At 33.8% G+C, this 22,904-nt stretch overlaps 2 protein-coding genes across 2 annotated transcripts in view; both read right to left on the reverse strand.

Moving 5' to 3' along the window:
- Window positions 1-422: 422 nt before the first annotated feature.
- LOC117122081 (phosphotriesterase-related protein-like) lies at window positions 423-5,739 on the reverse strand. The gene is made up of 9 exons (XM_033267550.1): window positions 5,721-5,739; window positions 4,995-5,043; window positions 4,672-4,729; window positions 4,313-4,472; window positions 3,773-3,957; window positions 3,157-3,312; window positions 2,269-2,445; window positions 1,625-1,845; window positions 423-884 (listed from the first exon to the last, which is right to left on the reverse strand). The coding sequence occupies exons 3-9, from the start codon at window positions 4,703-4,705 to the stop codon at window positions 750-752; spliced, it is 1,068 nt and encodes a 355-aa protein (XP_033123441.1). The 5' UTR covers window positions 4,706-4,729; window positions 4,995-5,043; window positions 5,721-5,739; the 3' UTR covers window positions 423-749.
- A 1,996-nt stretch (window positions 5,740-7,735) lies between these two features.
- The window catches only part of LOC117122074 (inner nuclear membrane protein Man1-like), a 34,156-nt gene continuing 18,987 nt past the window's right edge, over window positions 7,736-22,904 (reverse strand). The window contains exons 7-14 of the mRNA XM_033267538.1: window positions 21,230-21,331; window positions 21,061-21,136; window positions 20,087-20,246; window positions 16,200-16,239; window positions 13,901-13,988; window positions 13,110-13,218; window positions 12,751-12,829; window positions 7,736-12,019 (exon numbers count right to left, since the gene is read on the reverse strand). Coding sequence (XP_033123429.1) covers window positions 11,865-12,019; window positions 12,751-12,829; window positions 13,110-13,218; window positions 13,901-13,988; window positions 16,200-16,239; window positions 20,087-20,246; window positions 21,061-21,136; window positions 21,230-21,331 — 809 coding nt within the window. The 3' untranslated portion in view covers window positions 7,736-11,864. The remainder of the gene's footprint in view (window positions 12,020-12,750; window positions 12,830-13,109; window positions 13,219-13,900; window positions 13,989-16,199; window positions 16,240-20,086; window positions 20,247-21,060; window positions 21,137-21,229; window positions 21,332-22,904) is intronic.

Raw genomic sequence — 22,904 nt, forward strand, 5'->3', positions numbered from 1 at the left:
AAGCATCACCTTTTCACTCCATCCTTCATAGAAAGTTCAAAATTCTGCTGCTCACGTTTGTAACTTGACTATATCAGTCCCATACTAAAGTTTCTCCAACTGCTATTTTAAAACCACTTTCTGTCCATATCCATTACTGACTGTGAACTTATTTATCAAAATTTATATTTTTTCTTGCAGAATTATTAACCAGGGGCACATCCCAAGATTAGAAAAATCTGATATGGTCAATTCTATAATAAAATCGATACGAGTACACAAATTACAGCGCTTTCAATACCATTTTCTTTTTTCTCCTCTTCCTCCTTTATTTCTTCTTGGTTTTCTTGATCTGCACTACATCAAGAGACAGCTGCTTATGACCAGTCATGCAGTGTGTAACTGAGGCTTACAATAACACACAGAAATGATACAAGACAATCTTCTTTTATATTTGTTTTGTTTAATATTTCAAATACTTTTCCCCTGGACTCAACTGATCCCTGAAATTGATAGATCCCTTGTTGAGGAGCACACACAATGATGATTTTCGCAACACTTCTAACTATATAAAGCTTTTTAAAATCAATCTCTTTCACACTGGCTAAATCACACTCCATAATTAAAAAAATATATACTGTACTCTACCATTTACCATTCTGTCTGTGCCTTGCATATCTACATTAGAAGTGTTGTATATATTTATACATTACTATATATGCATTGTATTTATCATTATCATTATTATACTGTTCGTGTTCAATTGCAGTTTAGTAATATGTGAGCCATGATCTTGGATTGTCGATGAGTATCCTGTCGATATTATCCTGTGAGATTCCCTTCAACAACATTTTTGGAACCACATTTTCCAGGATGTGGCTGTAACCATGGCCGCCATATTTCAGCTGGAATAGAATAAAAATGAAATTAATTTGATGAATATGTATGGCAATACATGCATATGCATAAATACATACAGGGTACCACTTTATTATCCCATAGCTTATGTTCTCACACGGCTGCTAACGGTTAGCAGGATCCGGATCCTGCTAACCGTTAGCTGCCGTGCGTCCATACGAGAAAATCCCGATCCGGATACCAAAATAAGATGATCGAATCACTGGCCAATAAGAAACTGGTAATTATAAACGCGTACGTGTGATTGGTTAATGATAGCGCTTGCTAACCGATAGCGGTATCTGGATACCCCTAACGGTTAGCGCTAACCGATCGGCCGTTCTCACGCAGGCGCTAACAGTTAGCGCTAACGGTTAGCTCCCGATCCGGATACTAGGGCTCTCGTGAGAACCAGGCTATAGTCTTCAAGATATTACTAATGAAGATTAGGCCAAAAAAAAGGGTTGTGTTGGCTAAACACAGTGACAATTTGGATTTGAGATTGATTAGTCAGTCACTTTGAAGTTAGGGAAAAACGATATATTGGTTTACTGTATAATTTCAATATCTACAAGCTTTCCAAACTGGACCTAAAACAATGTTTTAGCCAATAGCCTGGAATATGCGCATGTCCACAAACACACAAGTTTATGTGTATGTTTACACTGCACAAGGCCAACACCCAATATCCATGGGGGTGGGGCTAATGCTCATGAATATTCAATATTTTGAACTTGGTCCAACCTACCAGTTGATGCTTTGCATGTACATCATGAGAGATCAAAACTTGGTCAGCATAGCCTTCATCTACAAGCCCCTTGATAATATTAATGCGTTGAGCATCTGAAATGTATTCCATCATTCCTGGTTTAATTTCATAATAAGAGTTCTCCAATCCAAAGAAATCATACTCTAAATAACAACCATGCTTCGCAAATTCCAATGCAGTTTCCACAGTTGGACAACAACCTGTAAACAAACCAATACCGGTACACAAAATAAAATTGTATGCTTCTCCTGGCATTGTGCATAACCTCTGTTTATCACGGCCACCAAGAGGGGAAACTGTAACAGGGGCAAGGGTATTGGCCCTAAATTATGAGCGTGAAATGCGAGAAAGATTGCGCCTAAGGAGCAAAATTTTTTTGTTCGGGGGGGAGGGGGTGCCTGTCAATCTGGAGGGGGCCCATTAATTATTAGGGGACCCATGCCATTATTGAGGGCCCATGATAGTAATTATTATTTTTGAAAGAAATATTGAAAAAAAAAAATGCTACCTGCAATTTCTATGGACCCCCGAGATCTTTCTCCCTGCACCTACACCCCTCTCGGTGGCACTGTTGTTTATACAGTACACTCGTGTATAAAAAGTAAATTAAAATATATGCCTACGGTCCACATGAGACATGACTGTGTGTCTGGCAACACCCCCAGCTTCTTGAAATACTCTGAGGTGGTCAATGGGTGCCATCAGTGGGTCAATGATGCTGATGCCTGGATGAATGATCACTGGACATCCAAGTTCTGATTGAGCAATACCGGAAGCACAGAGGACCTTCTGTTCATTTGCTGTAAGATTAGAATGGACACAATCATTCAATATATTTATAAACAATGACATCACAGGTAGAACAAATTACATAAAGTTGTAGCAAGAGCTCTTGACCTATTGTCCGTAGCAGGGGCGGATTTAGGGGGTAGATGTGTATAAGAGACAGATATAATAGTAAAAAAAGAAAAAAAAAAAAAAAGGGAAAAAGAAAAAAATAATAGCCCAGAATGTCTCAAATGTTACGTTCGGGCGTCTAGAACACAAAAATTTCGCGGGACCCCCTACGACAGTGTTGTCTCAATCGGCCCAACTTCCGGCCCCCCCCCCTTTTGGACATTTCTGGATCCGCCCCTGCGTAGTGCATCCTTCTTTCTTGGTATTTGGGCGAGACTGTAATGCTGTGAGGGAATTGCCACTCCTCTGCACAGCGACTAAATGAAATAGCGCTATGCAAGTGCTGTAATGTATGCTGTGTATTAAGTGCTGTAATGTATGCCTCTGTTTACCTTCCCTGCATAATGTTGAAAACTATTTATTCTCCTGGGTAGAGAGAGACACAAATGCTGACAGTGTCTTGCCCAAGGATACAAGCAACTTGCACAGCAAGGGTTTGAACCCCCTAACATAAGTTTGAAATTCTGAGCCATAAACACTGGGCCAACCACTTATACTTATTACACTATTATAACAAAAATAATTTGATCGAGGTCAACCATGCATCAACTTACGATGGACTGGCCAGGAACAACCAACCTCTCCAATCACACCACATTTAATATTTGTCCCATCAGCGCCTTCTGTTAAATCACTTTTCATTTCAGTCACTATCTCTTCTTCTGTCATTGTGTTTAGTTTGGTGGGCATTGAGGTGCAGAGATAGTAGCCTGATAAACAACAATACAGAGATGCCATCTTAGAGTAGACGACATGCATGATAAATATAATTTACAATCTTATTCCCTACAGGGGGTATGGGGAAATGCTTCCCTGGGAAATTGGTTTCCCCATCTGACACATTCTTGAAAGTTTCAGCTGCAATCTGTGTCAATTAACAAAAATTGGGAGATAAAAAAGAACAGATAAAAATATTAGACCAAGATTGTTTGTTTTTAAAGTGTTACAGTATTATCAATCCAATTTCAATTCAACTCAACAATTATTTAGTTAGGTTTTTGGTCTTTGTCATTATCTCAAGTAGAATGCACCAGAATTAGTAGGTCTGACACTGAGAAATTTTGTGGAAGATTTTAGCAAGCAGTAAGTCAGTAAGTCTGAAGTCAAGTCCATATTATCTATGAAATAAGGTATAAATAAATTAACATTTTGTAAAGCAGACCTGTTTACCTGTGCCACCAACAATATGAACACCTGTTTTCTTTGAGTAGTCAGCCAAGATCTGAATATCTCGACCGATGTCTACTGGCGTAACATCCACAATACACGTCCCTCCGTTCTGCTTGAATATTTCCAATTCCTCGATCACAGCATCGGCCTCATCACGCATGTCCAAATTCGCTTTCACTGAATACCTATTCATATCAACATTATTTATTACCTGCTTCAAAAGCTGTTAACGCCAAACCTTGGGTAAGACATTTACTTTAATTTGCTCATCCTTCAGATGGGAATTTAAGCAGTTGGTCCATTCTGTTTAATAAATAATATGTCTGAATTGACTATCGGTATTTGGGATAAAGAAGGAATATTTTACTCTAGTATTTTTAATAATGAATGGTGATAATATTGATAATCTTAATAATGATGATGAAAAGATGATGATGTTGTAAGATCATATTTTGTAATGATTATTAAACATGAAATGATTTGTGTACTTAATATTTGTGCCTAAATATGTACTGTAATACAATAATAAATCAAACATACGGAAAATGTTTGAGAAACTTTAAATTCTTCATGGTAATAGGTGTGTCGATGATTCCTCGGTATTCATCATTTGGCTTCCTCCAGTAAGCCACAAAGGTCACATGCAAGTGCTCGTGGGTCAAGGTTCGACCAATCTCAGATGGACTAATAGAACCCAAGACTGAAAAAGAGAAAATGAAAAGAATTAATAAATAATTAAGAGAATTACAGTATAAATATTATGCATTTTTTAAATTGTTAAGATAGCATCAGTACACTGAGAGACATTAGAAAATTACTGCCCACAGGAATAGGAAAATAATGTTAAATGTAAAATGATGACATGATTGGCAAGAGGTCATCAGACAATAATTTCTTACCTGTTTGGATACTATCTTTGAAATCAGTTGTCATGATTAATCCCTTTGAAGCACAATGCTGAAAAAAAAGACCATTTATAATCAGTTTAAGAACAAACAAGTTCTCATAATCTCAAAAGCTCCAATGAGGGCAGTATAATAGAGGCGGTAGAGTGTGTTGGCCGTAGCAGTCAACCATACAACAAAGATGTATTAATCAATCATTAGCAATGAAACAATCAATCAATCGATCGATCAAACAATCAATCAGCCATGTATTCCTAGACCTCCTTAAAAATTACACAACTATTGCTTGTTGGTCTAGAAGCATGGATGCAGCTTACGTAGTGAGAGGTACCTGGTTCAATTCCTGGACGAGCCCATTTTTTTTTTCTCTAAAAATGGAAAAAAAGATCTATTACTCAATCAGCAAAAAAGATCTATCAAAATTGCATTGTAATTATGGCTTGTTGGTCTAGAGGCATGAATGTAGGGTGTGAGAGGTTTCTGGTTCAATTCCGGGATGAGCCAGTTTTTTTCAATAAAAATGAAAAAAGCACAGTCAATCAGCTGTTAAAAAAGCACACAATCAACAGGGTATTCCTTGAGCTCCTCATTAGAGCTAAAAATAGTGTACAGTAGTTTACATTAATCTTTTAAGCACAAGATTTGTTATTCAACAATCAACTATAAGATGAAACGAAAATAAACCCAGAGATTTTGCAGATGATGTACACAAGAGGAAGACGTGCCAAAAAGCCCTAGCAGATACAACTAACTAGATTCTGCCAATTGGGCTGTTTAACCTGTCTGTAACCTAAATTCAGAGAGTTCCCTAAACCAAACCCTTATACCACCTAAAAAAAGTAGAGTATAACCTAGTTAGTGGGGGCTGGCCCTAAGGTACTACGCTCTACCATGGCTTACTGAAAGCTAAGAAGTACTACTATTCTTAGGCCTAACCAGGTCTAAATCAAACAATGCCTGCACTAACTGTACATTATATCCCAAAACGTTATTCAGATTCTGGGGCTATAATAATTTGTAAAAGTTTTAAGAAAATACTTCACTTAAGTACAGCACCGCATCCAGGACACTGTGTGAGTTTTGAGCCTATAAGCAGCGCCCTCAGTTGTTCATTGGTTCATGTTGCATACGTTTAGATCATTTTTTCCTAAAATTCATTAGTGATATTTTTTTTTTAAATTTCAAATCAAAGTCAACAGCGAAAAATAATCGCAACATACAGGCTTAAAAAGACACAGACAAGATAAGAAACAGACACAAAGAAATATAAAAACGACGAAAAATATACAATGAAAAATGAGAAATGAAACAGTCAGCACGTGCCTTGCCAGAAGAAAATACAACAAAATAAGTAAAAAGAATAATTACTTAAAGTAATCAAATATAAATTACCTAACTTCGTTAATAGAATTACTAAAAATATCAACTTCAGGACAAGTATTAACAAAATCATCATACATCATAACTAAAGGCTTAAATTAAATTTAAATTATTACGGTACTTTGATTATTGAATAACGCATCTATTAAATTCTGAGCTCAAAATCGGAATTAAGCGCTAAGGGCGAGACTTTCTGTATGCTTTGTTTAGCGAACTTTTTTCGGCGTTAGTGGGTGGCCGAAGAAAAAACAATTGCACAAACCAGGAGTAAATGCATGCCTTCGTTGCTTTGTTTTATACGGAGCCCCTAAAGGGACATGGTTAAAGAAAATAATTTCGACGGAACGAATGATAATATTTCGAGGGAACGAAATATTCCTCAAAATCATTTCGAGGGAACGAAATCATTTCGTTCCCTCGAAATATTATTTCGTTCCCTCGAAATAGTTTAATATTTTCTTTAACCATGTCCCTTTAAGGGCTCCGTAGTTTTATGTTGAAAAATATAATTTTAAGGCGTATTCGACTGGACCTTTTCCGAGGAGCTCGGAGTGTGCTCGTGAAAAAACAGCGAGGAGTTCGTGTTGCTCGTACGACATGTGCAGTTTGAGTAGAAAGAGCTGCTCAAACCAGACCAGTCGAATACGCCTATTGTTGCAGTGTTATGTATTAATAGTCTACAGTATATTGTTTTGCCTTTGCACTTGGGAATACATTATAGACATTTTTTTGGAGGAATTTATTGTACATTAAAAAATTGCTATAAAAATAATTTGATCAATAATTATATATTTTTACTACTGTGTTGACAATGGCTAAGGCCACTCTATTTAATACAAGGAGCTACATGAAAATGCTTAGCGCTAAAGATAGCGTGAGATGGATTTAGGGAGGAAGAAACGGGGTACGCCCCTCCCCGGTTTTGCCACTGCTGCCTTGTAATTTTTAACAGAAAAAAATACAAACAAATACTAAATGTTACAACATTTTATAACAGCATAATATAATAAACACAAATCATACTATTATTGGATACTCATTGATGACAAGAATTATATTACATTAGTGATCCCCACCCCTCGTTTCAGCTGAAGATTTTAATTTATTTAAATTGTGTGTTGCTTCCAAATTCCACAATAACAGAAATTTCTGTTAAAATGTAAACCCTTTTTATGAAAAGGGAAGCCGATGCGCTGGATGCCAGCAGTGTCCCTATTCGATCTTACACACCAATTCAACTTTCTGAATGGATTAATTTAGCAAGAATCCCGGAAATTAAACCATCTCTGCAAATTTAGCACGTTTCACTGCTTCATTATTAATTTAAGTCAGTGCCAATGGGTATCCATACGTGGTGCAAAATAAAATCAAATGTGTTAAAAAAGCTCATTAAACAGACCAGTGGCGGATTCAAGGGAAAATTATGACAAAATAGGGTAGAAATGAAATTATTTCAAATTTAAGTGTGGGATGGCCATTTCCGGCCATAAAGAGGCGCCACAACCACACATTTTCCCACTTTTGCTTCAACCATGGTGGACTGATTTGGTCTAGATCCCGCTATGAAAAGTTCCTCCCTGCGCTGCCGCCTCAATATTTAGTAATTATCACAGAAGTTGTATATATTTAATGATGAAAATGGATTTGAAAGAACTCAAGAATAAATATGAAGACTATATAAAAAAACTTCCCTTTTAATTAGTTGCTATCTGGTAAATTACACAAGTTATGTATTTTAAATAATATTGTGAAACAAAGGCTAATTAACAATAGGAATATGCTTAACATACAACAAAGAACATGCTAACTTAATTATAAGGAGACTGTACACATTCATATACATTCATTACAATAACCATACCCCCAAAAAAATCCATTAACAAGTATCCTCAATGTTTATAAACAGAGAATTAAAGTGACTTTAAATTAATGCATTTTTGCAATTGACCAGTCATACAGGTAAAAATTCTTTTGAATTCTCCATTCCACCAATCACTGTTAAGACTTCTCGTCATAGATTTTCCAACAAAGCATTATTTTTAATATACAAAAATACAAATACAAAATGTCTTTAAATGCGAGCCTTTATTAAGAGCTCTGTTGAAGCCTGTTATGTTTCATTATTAATCATAGAAAATACAATTGCAGTATATACATGGTGAATTGAGTTCTGTGAAATATATGCATGCACTGAGATGACGGAAGATTTCAAAAGATGCAAAGCCGGCACGCTTTGGTATCTCATCAGCTTTATTACTTTTAAGTGCCATACATCACTATGACGTCTCAAAATTTAACATTAAGATGACATTTTGCAATGTATCATCATCACTATGACATCTCACAATGTAACATAACTGTCTCGCAATGTTACATTAAGTGACACTGTAAAATCAATCGCTGACATCTCACAATGGAACAAGAACATGACGTCTCATATAACATCACTATGGCGTCTTGCAATGTAACTTCAATGTCTCGCAATGTTACATTACGACACTATAATATCACCGACATCTCACAATGTAACAATGACATGACGTCTCACAATGTAACATCAATGACACTATATCGCTGACATCTCGCAATGTAATAACATGACATATCATATTATAACATCACTATGACGTCTCACAATGTAAAATTAATGACATCTGGGAACTGTCACATCACTATCACGTCTCCCAAAGTAATATTGACATCCCATAATATGTAAAAATTACACTTCATACTATTTTAAGGCTATTTCAGGCAGCAGAGGTGTAAATTTATATAAATTAGATGATTTTAGGGCATACAAAAAGTCACTAATGGCAAGAAAACCATTGACTGATTAAATACAAATGATATCAGGTAACGATTACCAGTCATAATAAATTTTATGCCAAATGGAATGTAGTATTTTACACTTTCAGTTAATTCCAAGGGTTGAAAACATCATAGCTGAAATGGACTTAATAAAATATAAAGCCAAACAGATTCAAAAGAATCATACAATTTCCATTTCTACGACAACAAACATGTTTTTAAAGAATGTAAAATTATGATCTTTTCGTAAAACTGTTCTTCACTGTTTATGGTTCCGAATTAAACAATATCCTTTACCATAAATACATAAGAATTTCCATAGCAGCCAAAACATTGAGAGAAATTATTAAAAAAGGTTCAAAATCAATTATAAACAAGAAATATATTAAATCTAACAACTACATTATGGTCACCACAGGCTAGTAACTTTTTCAGTGGGCATGTCAATGTGGGCATTAGTGGGTATGGCATTGTTTTTGACAACTGTGAATTTGGTTCCATTTTCAGTATGGACGTACTTCACATGGGGAAAACACACTGTTGCAATGATGCAAATATGAATTGGAAATTTTAAAAAAATTGTTCATTATATAAATAACATAAATTTCTAGACAGCATTAGGCAAAACTGTACTAGTAAGCAAATATTCAAACAATTTCAGGCATACAAGGACTAAAACAGTATACAGTACTTGGGATTTTAATTTGCAGGTAAATTCTAGAAAATCTCAATCTTCGATGAGCTAATAAAAAAAAATCACATAAATACACAATATTTACAAAGTTACATCAAAAACAAGAATGAAGAGGTTTCAGCACCATTGAAGAAAGAAAAAAAAATAAATAAAAAGAAGATTTGTATAGCAATGCAATGTAACCAGACTATTGGGAAAAATGACTTGAACGGGAAGACAGCAATTTGATTGACACTCAAAACACATACTAAAATTAAGCTTACACATGCGCAACACGATGGTAATATCTACGTAATGACATCATAGAATCATCTGCGCTTTTTAGGACGCAGTTTTGCCAGATTGACGTTGGGCAGAGAATGCAGGATGGTCACGGTTGAGTCAATCCAGCCTGTCTACGCCGTCGCGTAAATTGAAAGCTCAGAAACGTGAGTAATGGAACACATGTCCAAAAGATGTATGTATTAGTTCTCCCCATGAGAAAATATTGGGAAGAAAAATAAAGGAGATCCTTCTGTCCTCAAATTATTGGGGAGAAAAAGGAAAAATTCAAAATTTTTTACAAGGTTTACCCTGAGATTGGAGGATACATAGTTAAAAAAAAGAAAGTCAGAGAAAACAAATAAAAAATAAAATAAAAAATAAAGTGTAGATAAATTTTATACAGTTTGAATTTCTGTTGATAATAATTATGATACCAATAGTAGTTGTGATGAGAAGTGCATCTCAATTTTTTTAGGAAAAAGTGTTTGTTTTATAAAATACAAACAAATTCATAACTACAAAATCATGTACCTAACTATACACCCTTCTACAATACTAAACATCTTACCAAGAATACATAGCATGTTTCTTCTTTGCATTCATTTACAATCAAATAAACTAATTATGCTTCTGACAACTAAATTTGAGTACATACTTTTTCTATAAAAACAAAGTCAAAATGGTTCATTTTTATAATTACAAAGTTGTTTCACACACATGTACCACGCAAGATGTAGAAATCCATACAACTCGCCTTTTTCCAAATCCTTAGCCTTCCCTCAATCTACTAATACAAGCTACTGATTTATAATTTAAATAGGTAATCAAAATCGGAGGGTGAAAGGATGGATCAACTGGAGGTGCTATCCAAGGCTGTGCTTCTGCAGCATTTGAAAAATTATCCAATAAATATTTTTATCTAAAGGCACAATTTACGTTAACTTGATATGTACCACAATGCAACATTAGTTCATTTTGTGGAAACGGTACAATTGATGTTTTCTATCGCACCAATCACTCACAAGAAACTTGTTACCAAATGCTTTAAGCATTTCATTTAATGTATACAATGTTTGATGTAGAAACACAAAAAAAATGAAGAACTTGGCTAGGCCAAGGTGTTGCAGTGACCACACAAAGTCAACTCATGTCAAACCTTATTGCATTCTGGAACATTAAGTGATTATATAATCGCATTTGAATAACATAATTATCGGATAACTTTCAGTTGGTTTTATTGAATAATTATCAGAACAGTTCAGTGCTCCAGAAACAAAGTCTTAGAAGAAAATACTTATAAATATTCACAGTACAATATTTAAATGACTTTGCATAATTAATTAGATTAATCATGTGTATTATATATTGACCTCAAATAATTTACCGTTTTTATTTTAAGAGTGAGTTTTTAGTACAAGTAACTCACCTGTTACTCCCATAAATCCAATATGGACCAGTTAAGCCACACTGTGCACTATAATTACAGAAAATGCATATTTGCTTGCAGGTGGAACACTGCATTATTTACTCATTCAAAATGAAATCATACTTCAACACCTGTGGCCTAATATCATACATAACACAGGTGACCATAATCATTTGATAACTTTCATTGAATCTTCATGGATATCATTATTATAGCTATAAACAGACACATGTACAGGTGGCCATAATATGAACACCTACGCCACATACTATGCACCTTAGCTTTTACCATAATCAATCGATCAATTTTTGTCTCTGGGGCAAGTGAATATTATTATCAAAGTTATCATATGTGGTCATCACATGAACACCTGTATGCTAATATTCATATGAATTACAACTTTCTTTATCAAGCCCTATTGTAGTTAAAAAGTGGCCTTGATGGACAGAGGTTTGCACCATAGAAACCATTAAAGCAAAACATAATTTTTAACCCAATTCCAAACAAGAAACAGTATAAGTTACGCCAAGACCGAAGCAGTCAAAAAGAATTGATACTTGGTCATGGCGACTATCCGTAGTAATACTGTTAAACTCATCACAAGAATGTGAAAGCCTATGTTGATTCGATGGTAGGCCGCGAAAAGTCCATACTAGAAAGCGACTGCTTTTGACTTGTTGATGGCACTAGAGCGGTCACCATATCGCGTGCTGGTGGGAAGCGATAATAATATCGATCTGATTTTAAGTACTTTACGGTGACCAACCGACCTGCAAAAAAAAAAAAAAAAATGAAGAAAAACAATTATTGGTTGGTTGTAGCTATGTTTTAGTGGTAAAGTGCCAGCTTTGTAATCCTAGGGTTTGGACAATTACTAAAAACGCCATAGCCTCACAAGATTATTGCCAATTAATTTTTCCTTCAGTCCTTTTTTATCTTTGTCTGCTAACTTGTTTTTTCTATTATATACAAAAATGGACAGCCACTGGGCATTCTTAAAAACTCCTAGCTCAACACTGCTAAAGTACAACAGTTATCATACTGACTAACGGCATAAGTGACTCCAATTAAGCCCTTCACAATTAATTTATAAGGTAGTATTCTGCAGAGACAACCTCAATCATTTACAATATTATGACCATGCAATTACTTATGCATGGTGTAAATGATCTTTTTAACTCAAACTAAGACTAGATTGTTTTAAGAATACCTCTGTAGATTAACTATAGTGTTATAAAGTTTCATTCTGTAATTTTGGGCTCACTGTGCATTCTGTGTGTCCTAAGGTTGTGTCTCCCCACCTACACCTATGGGGGTGGGGCGCCCACCATGCACCCCCTAGATACGCCACTGCAGTAGGTTCAAACACTAATGTGCTAGCTGCAATATTATGGTACGTTTCATAGGCATTTGCTAAAACAATGCACAAGGTAATAGTGCTTATAAATCAAAAATCAGTTTCTATTTAGTTTATAAGAAATTATTAATGAAATTCACTTACCATCAAACCAACTGCCTTGCAATGCCCTGTATGCATAGCTAGCTTGTACGGGTGTTTCAACCTTGCAATATACACAACCCTTCAGACAGATATAAAATGAAATAAATAACATTAACCATAAACTTACACAATTACATTTAAATCAAATTTACATACTGTATTTGACTTAATATTAACCACTTAATTTACAGTAATCAATTAAATTGTTATAGCAATAAAGTACATTTTAAATCTACATATTTTACTTGCATTTACACAAATGCACTGCAGCAGGGGACACATGCTTATTCACAAGCACAGGACTTGTGTAACATATTTTTCCCTTGTTAATCAGGTATAAAAGTAATCTTGTGACTTACCTCCCGTGAATTCTTATCAACAGCAATGTGGAGTATCCTGACGCCATCACCAACCTTGTCCAGGATAGCATCTTCGATTTCAACTTGCCATTCGTTACTGTTTGACTCTCTGTAATAAATCAGTCAAAATAATTTTTACAATAAATTCTAAAAATAGAACTGTACATTGCAACATGTGATTCATTTTAAATAGACAGTTATGTAAATACCAGTTACTGCAGTACTGTAATCCTAAAGTCTATACAAGTATGTTAGAAACCAGACACATAATATGCCCAACAATCATAATAATACAATATTACAATGCTGCAGCTTGTATTGTACGTTTTTTTAGCACTAAAATTTTTAATTCAACACGCAAATTTACTATAATGAAGCTACTGTTAATATGAATGAACGTAATTTTAAATGTAGGGAAATTTGATTTAGATAAATTCATAAATAAATAGATAAGTCCATAAATTGGTATTATTTGGAAGATTAACCTACAATTTTAGCCAGCTAGATGCAAAAGACTGTAAAAAGTATCAAAATGATCGAAAAACAGGGACCTGTCTTATACGCCCGACATACAAAAATTGTCCATAAGTATTCTCAAACTTAGGGGTCGTCTTATGCACGTATCACCTTATACTCAAGAATATACAGTACTGCTTGCCTTTTTTTCATCCTTGGATACCTATATCATTAGCTCTTTCAAAAAACTTAACATTTCTGTGTTATAATCAATGTATGTATTATGTAAAAGAAGGCAGGTTAAAACAGGTATGCATAATACATAATATACTTACAATGACTGATCGAACATGTTACGTATCTTCAGGAATTGAGTGTAGATACCTGGTGCCGTCTTCACCGCTGAGTCCAAGTTCTCAAATGCTGCAAGATATTAAAAAAAACCTTAGCTTGAAAAAATGATGCCCATGATGGCTCCTTTCAGGAATGAACAATAGACTTTTCGGCTAAGCCCGCTGCTTGGATACTGTTGTTAAGGTCTCGTAAAGATAACGTAAACATGTGCATTTGTGAGAAAACGTGTAATTGTGGGATAGGCGCGTATTCAGGGACCTGTTCTAATTGGTCAGTTGTTAAGTTGATTGACATTCGGGAAAAAGGTCTGTTGAATTAAAAATTCTCATAATAGTATTTCATTTCTGTGTTTCTCCATTCTAATTTTATTTATTTAGACAGAATTTTCTTCAAAGGTAATAGAAAAAAATAATAGTAGTAGAATTTTAATTCTGTACTTGGCCTTCAACCGTAAAGTACACCTAACTGCTTAAGCTTTAAGTTTAAGACAGACACTTAATAAGTGCATTCACCGCAAATAGAAATTAAAACGTTATTACCTGTACAAGAGAAAATTAAATGCACAAGGACAATGTCTCTCCCAAGGTTTATGACTGACATGTAATGGCAACTACTGCCAATCTTCAACTAAATTAATATTCAACAAAAGCTGGTATGACAATAGATTTCAGTTAATAGAAGATTTATGTTTCATATTTATTCTGTATTCTTTATTATTATTATTATTTTTTATGATTTCAATAGAATTCTAGAGATTGCAGAATACAAATTAATAAAGAATGAAAAATAGTAATTAAGATTAATTAAGGTATGACAATAGACTTCATTTAATAGAAGATTTATTCTGTATTCTTTATTATTATTATTATTATTATTATTAAAAAAATACTTATAATGGTCACATTATTAAGAAGACACAACAATAATTGTTACTTAACCAATATCCTGAGGCGCGTGGAACGGAGAGAGTAGAGAAAACAGTAGAACTTATACATACTGTTTGTGGTGCTGAACTAATAATAATAATTCAAATAATAAAACATTAAATAGTTAAACCGTTATTAAATTTTTAATCAATGACCAGAATTGATAATTATCAACTTAACTTTCTCCCATACATCTAAGAGACTTTCCCAAGAGGAAAATGGACTCCGGAAGGCATCAAACATCTGGCACTAAACAGACAGGACTGGAGAAAAGCTGCTAGATGCATGCACTGCAACCCATAGATGATGGTGAATAATGATTGTTATTGATTAGTGCTAATAATTTAGATACATGCACTGCAACCCATAGATGATGGTGAATAATGATTGTTATTGATTAGTGCTAATAATTTAGATGCATGCACTGCAACCCATAGATGATGGTGAATAATGATTGTTATTGATTAGTGTCTTGCCTAAGTCGAATAATTTCTAAGTCGATCTAATTTTACATGGCAAATTGTTGTGTATTCCATTATTTAACAATCTGTAAGTCAAATTTTATCTAAGTCGAACAATGGCATTTTGGATTCAACTGTATAACCAATATCAAATATCATTTTAATTTTCAATTGTAATTTAATCATCATATTACTTAAATGTTTGGGAATATATATCTAATAAATTTAATAAATCTTAAAAATTCGCTGTTAACTAACATTTTGAGATGTAAGTGTTCATAGCAAATTAACAGATGTTTAAATATTATCATTCTTTGCATTCTGGCAGCAAATTGAATATATGTATATATTTTTTATTAAGATATCTGTAAATCATTTTTAGATGAATAATTTTAGTAATAGTTTGAGAAAATTAGTAATTTAAAGTTATAATCTAATTTTTAAAATTTTTTCTAAATATTTAGTGACACAATATATCTTAAAATTCACTGCCAGCCAATTTAAGGGACTAAGCAAAGAACAAAGGAACGATATCATATATGTATCTTAATTTAAGACAATAAATATTTTTTTATAATTTTTAATAAAAAGCTAATAATTTGCACATTTACTTATTTTTTAAATTTTATTCATTCCGGCAAAGGATATAAAAGATAAATGAGCATACAAATAGATAATTGAGCCAAGGAGAAGCAAATGCATAAAAACAAAAACGCTATCACCGAAAAGGTGTGCTTCTTATTCTTAAAGGTGTACAACGGAAGCAAATAAAAAACTGAATTTTATATTTGTAATAGTGCAACACTGTCAGGATATCTTCAGAGTGTTATAAAATTATGATAAGAATTAATAAGATAAATCATAAACATGAGTATATTGAACTTCACACTAACCTTGACCTTGCCAGACTTTAATCTTGCCCGGTTTCATATCCTGCAAAATGGGAGAAACAAAATAAGCATTATCCTCGCTTTCATCCGAAGATAAAAGAGCATCCGAGATGAGCAGTGATCCGGCCATCTTCCTCACTCTCTTGAATCCAGGTTTGAGGAAGTTTGTTGGCTTTGAATGCCAAATGAGGCCCAACTAGATCCGAAGCACTTGAGAGCTTGGCATATGTCTAGGCCAGCCAATATATTTATACCGTCTCATTTTCTATCTGTCTAGACACTCATTGTATTGAAACTAATGAATTAAGTCTGATGCGTACGGTAGATTTTTTTTACTAGCTTCTAAATCAACCATTGGATATCATGAAGAAAAGAAAAAAACTCACATAGTACAACAAATGTCACTAAGATTAGAGCATGGATGTACATGTACTTTACTGCTAATTAATATTTCTACCTCATATTTGAAATAGTACAGCAGTAATCAATTAAAGTTATTGAGAGAATTATTAATAAGTAATTGGTTATTAAATATATATTTCTACACCAGACAATGGTATGAGGAAATAAAGCTAAGTGAGCTTATTTAAAAAAAAAAAGTTCCTGATTCAGGAAATTATCTATTCCCCTTCAAAAAAACAAAAAAAAAAACAAAAGGTATTATTATTATTGTTATTTACAAATTACTAAGTTCAGGTGAGAATTAGCTTTCAATACTTACCAACAATTTTAATGTACTTTTTTTTTTTTTGATGAAAAAAATAATAAACTCCTTTAAAACACCTCTGAATTTTCTCCAACCGATACATGATTCATTCAATTGATATAATTTTTTGAATTTGAAGTCAAGGATGTAACTTTAAACGGAAGGAATATAGACAGTCAGAGTACTACTAATTTAGGGAAATTTTGACAAAGAAAAACCAACTGTTCTATCACTGTTTCTTATCAACTGGATGGAAGGCCTTTGGCTTAAGGAAGAAACATACTGTAGCTTAAGGAAGATGAAATACTGTATCTTGTGGAGCTAATATGAAAGACATAATACATGGTATCTTTTGAGATGAGATATAAGAAAGTATCTCGTAATGTTCATGAAGTAATATCTTTCAAGTTTATTTTGAGGTATAATATCTGGTACCTCACAAATCTCATAAGATACATCTCACATTATGGTAACTTTTTCATCTCTATGACGACTAGATAACTAATGGCACTGGCAGTAATGAGATATAGTCAGTAAGCAAAAGTTTATGAGATGGAATATTCAGCATCTGGTACTGATCACATGAAATAGAAATTATGGCATCATGTTCATCTTATATGACATATGGTATCACTAATGGAAGCAATGAGATATAACATCTGGTATCTCAAAGCATTATGAGATGCAATATACAGGTAACAAAAAGTTCATATGAGAGAATAGCAGTACTCTACTTAAAAAGCAGTATCTCGTAGATATAAATACTGTATGCATGTATATCTAATTCATAATGAATTTTTATAGCACGATTTATTTGAGACCAAAGCACTCTAAATCTGTTAACAGACACAATGCATGATATGAAATTATTATTAATTGGATTTGGAAGCTAATAAAATCTTAATATATAAAGCTCTGTCCACACTATCAAATTGTATTTGATAGTCTGGACATGCAACATGCCTAAATATGGTCATGATGACATCACATCATGACCATATATAGGCACATCATGACTATATATGGGCATACAATAGTTTTTTGTTAAAGAAAATTTGATAATCTGAACAGAGCTTTACATCGTATCATGTAAAGGCGTGTTCGAGTTAGAAAAATATCTATGCGAGTTCCGCTAAATTACACAGAATTTACATACCATGTGTCGCTCGAATGGGTGTCAAATGTGAAGAAAAAAAACATCTAAAACAAACTCGCATGCTTTGTGTGTGCATATTGCATGGAATGATGGGATACGAAGTCAAAATGTATATACTTCTGGGGTACTTTCTACACGGTAAACCACAGATCGTTTTTTGTGATCGAACGTACGGACCACCTGCGAAGAAATGCTGTACGTTTCTCAGGCATTTACACAGTGTAGAAGCCTGTACCGCTCGAACGCACCCTAAGTGAGAGGATACAACTAGTCATTAATCTATCAATATCCCCCTTCCAGAAAAAAATCACAATGTCTCTAAATTGAAAGTATTAACAAAGTCACATGGTTGTCATATAGAAGATTGCTAGCAACAGAGCGTAGTAGTAGACTGTTGAAAGGTGAGTGTGGTGATTACCATATCTGAATACTGAACAAGTGTGGAGCAATTCTGTCTTTCATTATCAATTGAAATGGCAGACATACAAGTTAACATTGACGGAACTTCCAGGTCAGATTTCAGGAAAAGAGAAACCTGGGTATTAAAAATATATGTCTGTAATAACATATGAAAATAATCTTAATTTGGGTTACAGATTAAAAAGGATTAAATAGTTTTTGAACTTCCAACAAGATACAATTCAATTTTGGGTTGATTAATTGACATTTTACTACGAACATCCTCAAGCTGATTATCAAACATTTCAAGGGTTTATACAAAGTGTATTAGAACTGTATTATTCCATGTGTCTGTTAAATTGACAAGGAAATTATTTCTTAATTTTAATTTACATAATGATTAAAAAAATATATTGACAAATTGTCTCAATGCTCTTTGGATACATAATAAATAATAATCACACAAAATTTTTTTCATATTTTTATTGCTCCCATTTTTTCATCTGTTTTTATTCATTTTATGTCTTTTAAACTGTTAGTTTTTTGTAATAATAAAATGTGCAATGATATTTCTGTGTTCGCAAGGACCCCAATGGAAATAAGTTTTCCTTTTTTGGGCTTTTCCTTGTAATTACGGTCATGTTTCCATGCATTTTTTTATCGTCTGTTTTTTGTATATCATAATTTTCTTGCTGTCCCCGGTTTTCTCGGAAAAATACGCATTGTAAGATTATCCAATAAAATTAATTACTCCGATCGGTCTGTCAGTCATTTCAAGGCCACTGGCCACTTAAAAACAATACATTTAACAAACCTTTTACATTTGTAATAAATATTCTAAGCATTTACATAAAAATAAACACAATAGAAGTGTGTTATTCTAGAAATTATAATTACATCTCCAGTCTGCTATGGGAAAACATATCGCCCCTAAAATTTTACCTTGCCCCTCATTTGTCCCCTCTTCAGATTTCAGACGCTGGCACCGCCAATGTATGGTCATAATGTGATTTCATCACAACTATATTCAGGCATGCTACATGTTGCTGTCAAATAGAATTTGATAGACTAGGGTCCATACACTTTAAACAACGTCAAATTCCAGGACATTTCCAGGACATTCAAGGACAAACTTTTTTTTTAATTTCAAGGACATTTAACGTCTTTAGATATTTCTGTACAGTTATATCATTGCTGAGTTTCCCATACAGTATGACCTTGATGATATAACCAACATCGCGAAAGTTAAATTTTTTACAATCTTCTTTTCATTTTAAAAGATTGTTCATTTATTTAATGGTGAAATAATACCATGATCAAATTTCTAGTATATTAGATCCCCCATTTTTCTTGACAAAGGTTTTACTGGTTTCATGGAAAAATTGCTATAAATATTTGTAAAAGATGATGGCAAAATGTAGAAAAAAAAAAATCTGTCATATATTCAATTAATTAATACAAATGAGGCTAATGAATGAATAAATATTAAATGTTAAATAGAAAAATTTACATCACATTACTAAATATTGACATTAATAAGTTTGACTATATATTTGATATGGTATATTATGACGAAAGGTAACAGCCAAGTATTTTGTTTACTATTGTCAAATGGAACCAGTACTTTACCGTTTCTGTCATTGGCGTGAATGAGACGGTGGATTGAGGTTGCAACCAACGCCAAGTAGAAAACACCTCTCCCACAATGCTTTGCGTCTCAACACGGACTCTTGACTCCTCCGAGTTGATGTACTTTACAGCCCTTAACCAAACACGCTGCCGCTCTTTCCTAAATAAAAAAAAAATACTTATTGTTAAACCTGCAATAAATTTTTTTAAACAGTTTGGCGAAGCTTTGGGCTTTCAAGAAAATGGATATATAATGGTTATTCAATTGCTGCTTCTAGACTTTGGAATAAATTGCCACCTGCAGATATTTTCAAAATGAGACTTAAAAGTCATCTTTTTGCTTCATTTAATGTTTTCCTTCTGTCTTTTTCTTCTGTTCTTTCTTTTCTGTTTCCTACTTTTTCCCATTGTATACTTTTCTCCCTTTGTTACTTTTTCCTGAGCACTCCCTCAAATTGGCGCATTGAGACTTTGTATAATGTGCATTATAAGTCAAAGATTGTATTGGATTATATGATTATATGTATTAGACCATTCTAATACTTACTACGAATACACCCCAGAAAGCAGGAGAGACTGCATGTTGTGTATGATTTATTCTGTACCCAGGGTCCTCAACAATTCTTTGAGAAATAACTCTGTTTCTACTATCATGTTTCATGTAACAGATAACTGTAATTTGTCCACATAGGTTTGATACCATCAATCCATCAAACAATTAATCAAGCAGAAAACCGATATTTGAAGCACAAAACTTGATAGGAGGATACAAATATAAAATAATAATTGTTGAGTTTGCTCATGTGGAAAACCACATAAAACACAGATTCTCCATGGCAAAAAATACGATGTTGAATGTGTGAATTTCTTGTTGCTGTTATAAGATCATAGGCCTCACACCAGCTTAACAGCATTATATTTAGTTATGAAAGATGAGTACAGTACAAAAAATAATATATGCTTGTTAGTCATACCTTTCCGAGGGCGGTATAAGACGATCTCTAACGTGGGGAATAGCCTGGCATTTATCGCCATTGGTTTGTAGGAATTCTATAAAAGAAAAAATATAAACAGATATTAATTAATTAATTACAATATCCATAATTCATAATCAAGTATTGATAATAAATATTGATCAATTACCTATGATTCGATCTACAAGCTGATACATTTGACCAAGTTCTTCTTCTTCCTTCATCTGCCTGTATTTGATGTAGACATATATACTCCAGACCAGGAAAATTACTATGAAAATCAAGTATCACAGCTTATGTTAGTGTATAAAGTATTTCGATGTGTTTATAACACCATGTATTTTTCATTGTATTAATGTTCGTGTTTCATTGTTCATTTCAAATACCATGCCAACAACCAATCATAAAATATTACAGTATAATAATATTTCATTTATCTACATTTACCATTTCTAAAGCACATGGCCAAGGATGAGAAATAGCGATACCAATCACTGTGTTATATATTAATTGGCAATCCCTTATACAATATGCTTAAAGCTCTGTCCAGACTATCAAATTTTATTTGACAAAAACATGTGACATGGATTGGATTCAGATTGGGTACATTTTGTGTAAACACCAAGGACAGCTCACGAAAGTCTAGAAGGCCTATTTCCAGTGGGGTCCTTCTGGTGGTGATTGGGCAGTACACAGAAGACAATCCTCTACTCTTTTCCGAAAAGTATACTCTGTCCTTTCATGGGCCATAAATGCACACGGGGGCTTAAACGTCTCATCCGAAAGACGGTGCGCTATTGTAACTTGTATTTCTGCCCTCCAGCTGAACCACAAGGACAGCAGCGATGGTAATTGAACCGGGGACCAAGAGATCTCCACGGTTCAGCACACACACAGTGACTACCACCAAATTAGCAGGCTGAGCTAAGATGCTCTCTCTAAATATGGTCATGATGACATCACATCAAGAACATATATAGGCACATCATAACTATATGGAAATATAACAGTTTTTCACCAAAGAAAATTTGATAATCTCTACAATAGGTTTACATGAACTAAGTCTAACTATGGTATTGAGGTTTAGGGAACTGAGCTGTTTTGGTCATGAGAGAATTGAAGGAATTGGAAGCAGGACCCTGGGAATAGAAGTACAGTATCTTAACCATCAAACCACAGCCTCCCTTTCCAGACACATTTGAATAATAAGCAACAAAAACATATTCCATCAAGGTCTGCATTGTAGATTAGGCCAGGGAGATGTAAAAAAAAATAGGCTCCCAGCGGGAGCGTGTGTCTACTGCCAAATTTAATAGAAACGGTGATGTCGAAAGTGATTAATGAAATAATAGTATTATTAATAATAATTTTTGTTGCAACTTCAAAACCACCGAGTTAGGGTAGAAAAAACAATGGGAAAAACCACAAGCAAAACAGTCTCGACCTGAGTTTAACTGTAGACCCGTTTAACCACTTCTACTCGATTTAATTTTAATTTCCAACTTTCGGAACTGTGTGCCTGATAGATAATGACGAATTAGTTAGCAATGCATCGTACCACACACACGACCGAGTTTACGGGTAGTAGAGTAGTAAAATCACGTCATATCACACATCACGAATGTGACATAATGTCAACTTTACACTTCCGGATTCTTACTTCACACTTTTGTGAATGTCAACTCACGCTCACAATGTCAAATTTACGCTCCGGATTGACCAGGATAGCAAAGTGTCTACTGCCTGAAAAGGAGAGAGCTGTAACTGTAGTTAGGGCGAAGACACTAATTAGGTATATTGCTTTTTAATTGCAGTGGTGGCCATCAAGAATCAAAGGCCTATCT

This window comes from Anneissia japonica, unplaced genomic scaffold, assembly GCF_011630105.1.
Source record: "Anneissia japonica isolate Jap-2015-1 unplaced genomic scaffold, ASM1163010v1 scaffold288164_len509026_cov199, whole genome shotgun sequence".
Taxonomy (NCBI): Eukaryota; Metazoa; Echinodermata; class Crinoidea; order Comatulida; family Comatulidae; genus Anneissia; species Anneissia japonica.

Coding starts and splice junctions, on each gene's coding strand:
- LOC117122081 (XM_033267550.1), bottom strand. CDS start 4,705: ATGACAACTGATTTCAAAGATAGTATCCAAACAG. Junction 4,473..4,671: donor CAAAGATAGTATCCAAACAG/GTAAGAAATTAT, acceptor TCTCTTTTTCAG/TCTTGGGTTCTATTAGTCCA. Junction 3,313..3,772: donor TCATATTGTTGGTGGCACAG/GTAAACAGGTCT, acceptor GTTGTTTATCAG/GCTACTATCTCTGCACCTCA.